The sequence below is a fragment of the Acanthaster planci genome, linkage group LG10, assembly GCF_054643075.1.
Source record: "Acanthaster planci isolate LZ-2023a linkage group LG10, COTS_SCS, whole genome shotgun sequence".
Classification (NCBI taxonomy): Eukaryota; Metazoa; Echinodermata; class Asteroidea; order Valvatida; family Acanthasteridae; genus Acanthaster; species Acanthaster planci.
The window spans coordinates 9,109,097-9,120,898 of record NC_141786.1 but is presented as its reverse complement, the minus strand read 5'-3'; the positions used below and the strand labels follow the sequence as shown (position 1 = coordinate 9,120,898).

The 11,802-nt window shown below is 42.2% G+C and overlaps 2 protein-coding genes across 2 annotated transcripts; both read left to right on the top strand.

The window, feature by feature from the left end:
• Positions 1-6: 6 nt before the first annotated feature.
• Positions 7-3,314, top strand: LOC110984989 (uncharacterized). Its single transcript, XM_087141823.1, has 2 exons — positions 7-113; positions 1,078-3,314. Exons 1-2 carry the CDS (start codon positions 54-56, stop codon positions 1,261-1,263), a joined length of 246 nt encoding a protein of 81 aa, XP_086997949.1. The 5' UTR covers positions 7-53; the 3' UTR covers positions 1,264-3,314.
• Positions 3,315-4,824: 1,510 nt separating this feature from the next.
• LOC110985026 (uncharacterized) lies at positions 4,825-10,928 on the top strand. The gene is made up of 6 exons (XM_022245720.2): positions 4,825-4,968; positions 5,134-5,269; positions 5,807-6,015; positions 7,093-7,293; positions 8,101-8,370; positions 8,738-10,928. The coding sequence occupies exons 2-6, from the start codon at positions 5,218-5,220 to the stop codon at positions 8,921-8,923; spliced, it is 918 nt and encodes a 305-aa protein (XP_022101412.2). The 5' UTR covers positions 4,825-4,968; positions 5,134-5,217; the 3' UTR covers positions 8,924-10,928.
• The last annotated feature ends 874 nt before the right edge of the window (positions 10,929-11,802 follow it).

Genomic DNA, 11,802 nt, shown 5'->3' with positions numbered 1-11,802 from the left:
CCTTCTGCCCGAACCAATTCACCGGCTCGCAGTACACCATCACCGCCACGGTGATGGGCACGGACGGTGAAAGCTCCTGGGCCCAGTATCTCTGTGACAAGTATCCGTGTGAGGTATGCTGATTTATTACAAAATGTAGACAGAGAATAAGAGAGGTTGTCGTTACGCCGGCACTAGGCTGGTGGAGCGGTAGCACGCAAGCATTACAACCGGTCATAGAATGGAATAAAAAGACTAGATTGGCAGTTCGTGTTCACGCATGGTCTTGCCTGGAGGGTTACGTGTTAGAGGAAAGATGTGTACAAAAACACGCATCAAACGTGACGACTACAGGACGCAACTTAAACCGAAGGCGATTTCTTGACTTATTATAACAACAAACTTGTTGGCCGACAGTAAACAAAACTATGGCTTGCCAGGAGTACATCTATAAAAAGAAAAAATATTACAAAGTAATCTCACGGAAGTATTTTGCGGGCAAAAGACTACCATTTAGCAACACTGCATAAATAAGTGTTCATTTTCACTAACTTCATGCAGAAATTGTTCCCAACAAAGGGCCATTTTCTTTTCAAACTTTGGCCGCTCAGAGAAGTGATTGGTGTTTATGAACAAAAGACACGGTGATATCACCTGACAGAGTAAACCAAATGCTGACGTCCTTTTCTGAGCAAAAATAACACAATCTCGCTTTTCTTCTTTTTAGTTCCGTTAGATGACTCACGTAAACTCTAGAGGCAACATGTCCGCAAAGTGATTGATATTTCAATCCATTTGACCTTTTTTTTTGGCCCAATCCCCGAACAACTTTCTTTCAGGCATCCAAAAACATGCATGTATTAGCACTGCCATCGCTTGTTTACTTTTATTTATCTTTCGGGCCTGGACAAAACCTCATCGAGATCACGCCCCCGTTTCCGACAGTTTTGCGTCACACTGAGCCATGACGGCCATTGTGTGCCTTCAAAAAATATCAGCATCGACGACGCTACTCTATATAATTGCGCTTAAATGATGACTTGTTTTCAATTCTTTTCTCTCCTTTCTTGAAAAAAAAAATACTAATCGTCTACATAGCTGAGTCATCCCACCAACATCGTCGCTTTTAACGGCAGACAGCTACCCAGCAACACCGTGATTACCGCAGGAGGGCAGTGGACGCAGATGTACGCCCTCGTTGTTTGCTGGGGTGGGCCTTACGACAACAAGACTGGCCTGTACACGGGCCATTTCCAGTTCAATGCGGTTGCAAACCGCCAGTAGTGAAAACAGACATTCCGACGCCGATAAAGCTAACAAGACGCTGAACGACACCACCTTTATCAAGTTATATTCATTGGTATTTCGAACATGATTTGGAGGACACAATTTTGAACGACTCGCTGGGATTGTTAAACGAAAACCTTTTACTGTAATTACTGCAAGTGATTTTTAGTTCTGTCGGAAGTGTTTTTAATCACTTCCGTTTCCTCGTAACTAATTAACAGAATTCTTTGAAACCTATGACTCCTTTGAAATCAAAACTGAAACAAAGGTATGCAAGGAAGTTACATTTCCTTTTATCGAATGGCACGGGAGACGTTTAAGACGCTTGATGGCTGCACGAGATAGTGTTGGCCAGTTTTACATTGTAGTACCCTTCCAACTTCCGTGTCTTTGAGACAGAAACATTGGACAGCCGATCATAAACATGCATTCATTTCGTGCTGGTCTTACCACACCAGTCTAAAACAGCGTGTTTCGGTCTGAGCATGTGCACCTTAGTTCGAGCACACGACAGTAACACGGTCACGTGAGACCGTTTTGTTTTACCCCCAACAAGCATCTGGACGTCTCCCACTGCTAAACAAAGAGATCGGAGTGAGATTATCATGAAACGCACTTTGACAAAATGTAATTAATTCAGGAAAACTAATAATCAAACTCTTGCACAACGTCGTAAAGGTCTTCGTTTTTTTTTTCTTTTTCATTTCGATATTTCATTTACTCAGAATTTCAGTTCCCCAGTTACCTTTATGGCTCTGTGCCTGCGGCATATTATTTTTAATTTCCTCATTTTGCTCAATGCGAAAGAATTAAGCGATTAGTGAGCGCCTATCAATTGGAGCGATGGCCTTTACTTGGTCGAGCTATAGTTTTTAATCGACAACCTCGACCTTCCGGGTGCTTTTTATTAACCTACAGTTTTGCGCTTCATTGGTAACTTCCATGTGCATCTGCTTCTGAAAAGTTATTGCACAGAAAACACCTCAAAAGAAAAGGCAGGTCACCAGCCAAAATCCAATATTGTGTGTATACTAAACTGCTACCTGGCTAAGTTTGGTAATCTTTTAAAGTTGTTTTGCATTTAATTTTTCTTGTTTGGCAGTTTTGGGTCTGAGTAAACTCAATTGTGTGTTCGTCTTGGAAGCCTGATTAAGTAACAATGAGATAAGAGGCTACGGCCATGTCTGAAACGTGCTACTGACAAAAAAAGAACCCCTGGTATTGGTCTATTGAATGCGCATCTCTTCGAAACTCCAGAGGACCTAGCTCTAAACAATAGATTCGTATGCAGCCAAAACCAGTGAGCCGTATAGACATTTTCACTGATAAATTCATAATTATGCACGCATGCTCACAGCTTTTTTTTTCTGAGGAAAATCCATTTAATCGTTTTTGCTATTAGTTTCTAATCTAAGCCAGATTTGTAGTAGCCTACTACAGCCTAGACTTTACTATCTTGAATTGTCCTGTGCGCACGAGATTGCTGTAACTAACCTGGTCTCCCTTTGTGCTGTTTTATAGCAAAAACGATTTAATGGAGTTTTCTGAAGAAAAAAAAAACAAAGAAAGAAATCCTGGGAGAAAATTATCAAAATCGTACCCCTGTACGTTTTTAATGGCCCGCTCGCATTTCTTGCCGCAAAGGCCGTGTGTGCTCAAGCGTGCATAATTATGAATTTATTAGTGAAAAAATCTAATAGAAGCCATTATTCTGGTGGTACTGCGGTTCAGCAGCCGGTTATTTTTTTATTTGTTTTTTTTTTACCATCGTATGACGTTATTTCAAAAAGCGACCCGCGCTCCAATCTCAAGATGGATGCGTTAGTCGGGTGTCACACGCTGTCGTGGCGTCTCCGCAGACCAGCCTGAAAATGAAAGCTTCCCTCAGACAAGGCCCACAATTCTCTGTGATCACTGTCAGTTTCTACCTCTCTACCAAAACTCTTCCCTACTGCTGCAGCTATGGAATTATAAGAACTTAATTGTCATAAATGAAAACAAAAACCATTTTACGCAGACGGTTCCAAATATATGTCAATGCAAACGAACTTGGTTATCTGTGTGTATTTATTCATTGTCCCTTTTGTGTTTGCATTACGGGCAGTTGCTAAATTTTCTTGGACATCTTTAGAATAATGTCAACGAACCTGTCATCTGTTGCAAAGCCAAGGGGTGGTTTTAAGAAAAATCAGTGTGCGACGATTGTCGAGCTGTTTAAATTCTGTAACCTAGCCGCTTTTGATGTTATAGTAAACTTAATTTAGCGAGAAATGAGAACTGGTTTTCTACATGACTAGACAAATGATTTTGCAATTCAGATTGATGAGACGGATCTTCAAAAACCCATAAATACCGGAAAGAGAGTTGATGATACGTGCCCGAACCGAACATCAGGAACATCAGGTCTCTTGCAAGCCTGGTGTGTTAACAACGGTAGGTGGTCGGATCGGGTCTCAACCTTGGTGCTGCTTTGAAGTTACCGAAACCATATAACCTTGGCACTGATCGGAATCCTTTCAGGAATCTCTGCTGCTATTCACGTCCTTGCTGGGCTCGTTCGGGGGTTCTCAAAAGGCATTTCAACAGTCATTTTCCAACTACTAAACCATTATAAGCAGCGTGAAGTAAGCAGTTCTCATGGACTGGGAGCGGACGTCAAATGAAACTGTACAGTGCATTTGTTGTACAGTGAAGCCTGTCCGTTCATGGAAAAACAAGTAATTGTTACTTAAGGCGAAACCATGTATGACATAAGTTACTGGAATTAGTTTAATTACAGGTTGCTGAATCAGGTGCGTCCGTGAACATTGGTACTTAAAGCTTTTCTAAGTCAGCATGCGACATTTTGCTTGGAGATTTTACGGTAAAGCACCTCCGTCAGTATTTGTTGCAACCTAATAGCCCCATGACTCGTGGTTAGCCTTGACCGAAGTCTGTATTGATTTGCTTGTTTTGTTTCTGTTAGCGAGCGGGCGACCGTGGCCGCTATTTTACCCCCCCCCTTGTTTTTATCTAGCCCGTATGCACCCCCCCCCAAAAAAAAGAGAGAAGTTGTGCGCTGTATCAGTTCCCAGTTTAAGGCCGAGAGGGATGGCCCATGAACAGTAGGGGTTCACTTGCTAACACGAGCCTTAAGAGAAAAGCGCGAACGGAAAGCAGGGACCAGATGATGCAAGTATAGACTAATCCGATTAGACGTCTTAACTGGGGTGGCCCAGCGTTCACACGCACATTCTTCAGCTTTTTTTATCGACGCCATAGAATATTTGGCCATTTGCCATGTACATGTCGATGGTAATCTTAAATAGCAATAAGATTCAAAACGGTTATGCAGATTGATTGTCGCCAAAACGCAGACTTAACATCATTTGTCAACTTTGACACGTTTTGCAAATATTCCAACTCTTTCCCTACAGCAGAAAGTTCACTGACAGCCGCACCATTTTCAGCTGGTGGTTCCCAACCACTGTACTTCAGCGGGAATTTCCGCGTACGGTTCTGGAAACTCACGACCCCGCGTTGCGCAACGACGGAACATCCCAAGCCACTTTGCTCACAATGCCTTTCTGTCACTATAACGAAGAATAGTCGTTTCAAAGATCAAACAGGAAATCCAGGGTACTGCTGTAAACCTGCGAGAGTTTTCGTTACAGAGCACCAGCGCGGTTGGCTGTGGGGCAGTTTGCGGGAAGATTTCATGAAGTGAGTTCGCTGTGTCGTGTCCCCGTTTACTGTGCATTTTTGCTATAACCCCCCCCCCCAATAAAACTACAACAACAACAACAACAAAAAACACCCTGTTAAATCCTCTGACAAACAAACAAAATGAATAAACCTTTATCTGCAACTACCCTTTTAAAAACACAGGCAGTCCTTTTACGAGAACTACGGTCTCTGCTTGCATACACATAGACCGCACGTCGCTTCGATTTCGAAGGCAGGGGCTTCACCATGCGGCAAGCTATGAGGCTCCCGATACATGTTGCGACGCTTCTCACTGTCGGTAAGTGAAACAAAATAGTGTAAGTTCGTACCTATGGGTGTCACGAGTGGGACAAAGACGGGGGACAGGTGAAAGGTATGCAGGAATGAAAGACAAGAGGGAATTAACGGGGAAGAATAGGAGGAATTAAGGTTATGAAAAAGTCTCGCTTCACTCCAATTTGTCGGCGAGATGATGCTCTAGGGAAATATACTGTTCAGCAAGAATCAGTCCGTTTTGTATCCGTATTTTTTTCTGCTTTTCATTCCTGATCAGTTTCATAAACGGTCGTACAGAACTCCTGCCACCGATACTCTGCAATGTCTTTGCGCGCACATTGTGTGTGCATTAACGATAGGCTAACAAGGATGGAATGATTGCTGCTCCGTTTGAGACGATCGATGCTCTAGCTCCTGCTGGCGCATGTGGTCTAAACTGACGTAAAAAATAAAAGAAACAAGATAAGAGTTTGTGTAAGGTAAATGTAAGTTACTCATGACTGTTTAAAGTGGGCACTATGTTTTTATGTGCATATACCTTGTTTCCTAATTCACATAGTTTCTGCCATTGACATCCCCGTGTTTACCAACTTCGTGACGACTGAGGTCGCCACAATTTCGCACAGCTCAACAGTAAAGTTGATCGGTTACCTGTGCGGCCAAGCCCGGGGGAACCATGTGAACGTCTCATTGGAGCTACCCCACAACCCTGACTGGAATCCATCATTGGGGGTTCTGTATTACTATGTCGTGGATTCACCCAGTAAGGTAAGTGGCTGCTAACCTGGGCAGTAGACGTAACATGGGCATACGCAGTTTGCAGTAGATGTTTTTTTTTATAGGTATTATCTAAATTAAATTGAACTCCCGAGATCAAACCCAAGCGACTGGCGTCTGCCTATCGCGATAGAGTGAACCGAGCCCCGGATCCTGACAGTAACCCCAGTTTGACCCCCCAAAAAAATTCTTAAAGGAACCATGTAATGTATTTACTTAGAATCTTTTTTGGTGTGTATTTGCTCTTTTCCATTATGTAAATCTTGTTTGAGAAAGATACCTTTAGACCAGTTTTAGCTTGTGCACCGCAGCGGTGGCTCTCTGTTGGGTGGCAAGTGAGGGCGCTTTTCATGCCATGCTTACAAGTGTGGCGAACGTAGTCCGTGCTACGATCCTAGGATACTAACGTACTTATAACATGCCATGTTTTGTGGGCAAGACCTAGCAAGGCCCTTTTATAGGTAACGGTGGGTAGTTGGGTCGTGTGACTTTTAGACATCCAAAACTTACCAAACCTGTGCAGACAAGTGAGGGCACATTTGCCAGTTGACAGGTATTCATGCTCAGATTGTGAACTCCAATATCGCTCAGTGAAAACATTCTGCAGAAAAGGTTCTTCACTGGCTTATTGCCATATATACTTACACAACGATATTTTGCTAAAAGAAATAAATCTAGATGTTGTCTATGCACAAACCAGTAAAGCGTTGAGGTTCAGCGCTTTTGATGACATCATAGTTTTGGACAGGAATATGCAATAGCCATTAGCATAAAAAAGAGAAGCTCAAAAATCTGGGTTAAATTAGTCAAGCAGTAATTCTGATTAATTGAAACCGAGAGTTGTAATTTCAAGGCTTTTAGAAAAAATGATAAAATATTTCCATACATTGTCCCTTTAGGCAAAATAAAATGTGCCTCCTCTGCAAACCCTGAACATATCTACCCACAATGTGCCGATTTATTTACATATGTGCAACTGATTTTGATGTGCAATGGGTTCAGGCCAAAAAGTATCTGTTAAACCCGAATATAAGGCATGTTGTTGATTCACTTACAAAATATCTGCAGGGTGAGGCGGACGCCCTCTGCACCAACCTTCACCAGGGTGTGCCAGGGCCCTCCTGCAATGTGAAATCGTGGCCGTCTGTGGGTGATTTGTACATCACTGTTCACAGTGGACTTGCAGATGCGGTGGCATTCAGTGTTATTGGCACGAGTTACACAAAACGTGAGGTGAATCCAGGCGTTGGTGGAGAGCGAACCAGGAAGGTGAGGGTCTTGAGGGCGTGGGGCGTACAATTATTTCTTTTTTCTCTCTCACATTTTCACGAGTAAGGGGAAACTGCAAAAGGGGTTGAGATGTTCACTTATGAGAGTCAAAGTATACATTCGCCGTACAGTGTTGGCTCTTCTGTTTAAAACTGGACATGACATCGTTTGACGCACTTTGTTGCAATCAAGACTATTATTAACACATCACCCAAGATGTCCACAAAGAATTCCTCAGATTCCAGTGAATCAATTACACCACCACAAAGCGGGGGATGTTCTCCCGTCTCATATCTTGCTTCATATGGTAAATTCCTTGATCATTAGTGGCACCGAACGAATTTGTTTGTTTACTGCAAGTGACCTTTGGTCATTTTGTTTCTTATTATCTTGGTATAATTGATCCTTATTAGTCATTTATGTATTTTTCTCGTTTTTACTTTCTTTTGGGAATTCTGCAAAATATTACAACCTATTATTTTGAAACAGCAGAAAAATCAATACTAACTAAAACAGCGATCTTGAGGGCTCAAACAGGAAATTATCTCACGGAGAAGCCCGGAATAATCAATATTAGTTAACTTTATGTAACTTTCAAACAAAGACGGTTCAATCCTAGCAGAATACATTTCAAAGGCTGAAATTAATAATCAAAGTAAATTTAAAACAAGAAATCGAGGTTGATCTCATGTGCCCAACACCCTGAAAGAATGTCATTTCCTTGTCTTTGGTAAAGGCCACAAGCCATGGGCACGTGTAACCGTTCCTATGGAAATCTCTCTAACGATAACACTGTAACAAAAACAGGTGTTTTCGCCACTGAAGCCGCCCACAGCTAATCGTGTGCCGAGATTGCCTCCTGGACAAGAGACCAAAGAAGGCCAGGTCATTTACCTGGCAGAGGTCGTCACACTGATGGGCCCGCAAGCCATACCCCGGCTTCAGAAGGCCCATCTCAACTTCACCTTTTGTCCGACCCCACGGACCGGGTCGCAGTACGTCATCGAGGCCAGGGTCATTAGTGTGGACATGAAAAGTACTTGGAGCCAGTGCATCTGTGACAAATACCCGTGTGAGGTAAGTTTTCCCCCTTATCTTTCCAAGCCGCAGAAATCACGCGGTTTCGCATGAGTCCGAGTGTGTGGATAGCACACAGTGACTGAAAATATTTGAACCCAAACTTTGAGATTCTTTTTTATTCTGTTTCCATACCCCCACAGTCCGGTTATCTATTCTACTTTAAGACTTAATTTACAAAATCATCAATTGAAGATTTTTGTGTTTGGCGACACTTCTCTTGAATGGTGTCACATACAATACAGACCAATAAATCCTTATATGACGGAGCAATGTGCGGGCCTTTTGCGTATTTCAAACGGTCTTGCATCGTCTGTTTTTGCGTTTACAACCAAAATACTTTTCCCCCATCTTTTTAAATAATCAGTTGAGTCATCCTGAGAACATCATCGGTTGTAACAACACACCGCTACCCATCAACACCGTGGTTACCGCACGGGGGCAATGGAAGCAGTTGTACGCCCTCATTGTCTGCTTCGATGGGCCTTATGATCCCAAGTCTCATTCCTACGTTGGCCAATTCGAATTTACCGCGGTGGCAATCAAAGTGTAAAGGTTTCTGAAGCTACAGCGAATAGCAACGTCAGGCCCACAAATCCTGCTGGAGTAACGAGACAGAGCAATGTGTTAAAACCCTTCTCGAATGAAAGTCGCTCTCTCGGCGAATAAGTCAGTAGAACACTTATGAGGCGAATAATTCAGTAGAACCATTTCAAGCAGCATAACTCGAGTGAAAATGATTGTGTGCATGTAGTAACGAGTAAAATTGCGCAACTCAAGAACAGTAATTGGTGGCTTGATTACTGTACTTCAGCCTTCGTCCATTTATCCGACCATTAATCCTTGTAACGGATTTTGGCTTTTTTGCTTTCGCCACTGAGCAGGGAGCAAATATTAGCTAGAGCAACTCACTTGGAGCAACTTTGTTTTCGTATCGAATCAAGTTTCATTTCACCTGCCGACTGTGATGGTGTCACCTAACAGTTTCTGCATTTTCTGTGTGCATGTGCCTTCACATTACCCATTGTTGACATCAAAGGATGTTCTTGTAGGACCCATCTCACAGCCGTAGAGAGATGGGTTGGATTATGGGCTGCCTCATGCCTACTCATATTAACACAAGCTGACATGTTTGACTAGTGTCTAAGTGCAGTTTCAAACCAATTCGATGTGGGAATCTTGTTGTCATGACCGGCAAAAGTTATAGCAGTTTGGCTGACCCGTCTCAATAAAGAAAAAAAAGAAAGGTTTTCACGAAATCAGTTTCCCAATTGTCATCCTGGCACTACTGGTGAAAACCTCCCAAAGGTTGAGCACATAGTGACAATATCGTAATGTCGGCAGATTTCACCTTGGCTCGTTTAGGGTTAAAACACATCATTACAGTAAATATGGGTACACGGTTAGCCTCTCAACAGCCTAAGCCCAGTTTCAATGAGCTACAATAGGCACAGACGAAAACTGCCCACGAAATTGGGGTTACCAGCCTAAACAATACGGTGTTGTGGCCTCCACTGTCTGCGACTGGTTCCCTGCTTGAAATGGTGTTGGTATCACACGGTATGCCCTGCTTTGGGGTGCACCCTTGTAAATACATTCCAACAGACACCAGTGATAAATTCCAACACTTTAAAATTATGTTAGAAATACTTACAACTGTCACAGCTGTCCAGGCTGGACAGAAAGATGATGTTCGATATGTCCACTTAATTTTCCTTCCAAGTTTTAGTAGGCTGGATAATGTATTTTTGAGAATTCTTCAGCCAAAGCAGACTACCCCAAAACTAAGTGAGATTTCCCCTGCTCAGAAAAGTGGCCATTTTGAAACTTCATCCCTCTCGAAAACGGCTAAATAGTGCTACTTTCGCAGCTAGTTGCATCCACATTATTCCGAAATAGAAGTCTTAAGTCTAGGCTAGAGGCTTGGTGCCATGTTTTTTTCAACTCCCCTATTCTATGGCTCTGAGAACCCTCTAATACAGAATACTTTGGGTGTGTGATTTTTATTAGTGAGCTAGGTGGACATATCTCTGGCCTACTTGCAGGCTGCACACTTATTGGCTCATACACTTGCATTATTTACGTCTGGATATGCGCATGACATTTTGCTCAGCGGACATACCACCGCATACAGTGCTGAACACTATGTCTCTGCTTCTTCACTGTAAACCAAAGTTCGTCATTTTGTGCTCAAAATGACAAACAGGTAGGTCGGATCTCAGTAATTTGTAAAATCAGAACAGGACTGGTATTTAGTCGACAGTGACTGACCTTGATCAAATTTGACTAATATGTGAATTTTCTTCAACAAATAAATGCTAGTCATTGGACTGTCTGATTAATTTGAATTAGTCATTGACCTTTTATGTCAGACATACAGCTGGACTAACTTTTATCAGTCAAAATGACTTATATTTGTTTACAGTGTTCGCAAACTCCCCCCTGTCCGCAACTCTTCATGTCCGGCCTATTCTTTCACCGCTGCTGCTATAATAATAAAAAAGCAACATGTTTACAAAAATGGCTCGTATAATAAAGTTGAATGAAATGAAATGAAATGATTGGTAGCCAGTATGTATTCACTTATCAACATGTCGTATGTTAGTAACTCATTTTCTTAACAACCAACCTTACTTTTAACATCCTGTTGTTCTCCATGTTTTGTCTCAAGGTAACATCAGACATGCTTGGCGGCGGGGGATAAATAAAGTAATTAATGAATTTCAAAAATCAAAATCAAAATTTAAAAAGAACATTGTGCGACTGTAAACAATGATAACTAAGTACATTCCTTCAGGGTTTATCTTTATTCGGAAGTGCATATTAAAAAAAATAGTTTAGACACTTCTGGAGGAAACTGTTTTTCAGGGGAAAACTTTGGGATGCATGTTAGAAATAATCGTGAACAATTACTGCTCAATGGCACCTTATGCAGTAAGACAAACAAATCACTATAGAGAAAGACAGCAAAAATGTCCTCAATTCGGGCAAACAGCTGCAAGCTTAAGGTTCCATTTACAAACCTCATGACATTATTAAACACAAGCTTTGCAGTCACGTCGCTATTCACCAACAAAATGAACACTCCCGACCGACACAGCTCTTTTCAACTGATGAGGAGGTGTTTCTGCTCAGGACAGATAACCGTAGACCCCAGTCCTCTGTGACGCAACTGGAGGGATAAGAATAATGAGCTTTTTTTTTGGGGGGGGGGAATCAGGTCCAAATTTCGGCATTTCCCAACAACTATACTTGCAATATCACTAAAGGGGGAAGCAGTTTCAAAAGCCATAACTGTGCCATTCTGGTGTAGGATTCTGCATGAATTTGGTTCACATTACAGATGTTCATCTTTAAAAAGAACATTGCCTCCTATATAGTGTACATGGTGCCTCCCCCCCTCCACTTTTCAAATTCCCATGGCCGGGAAAG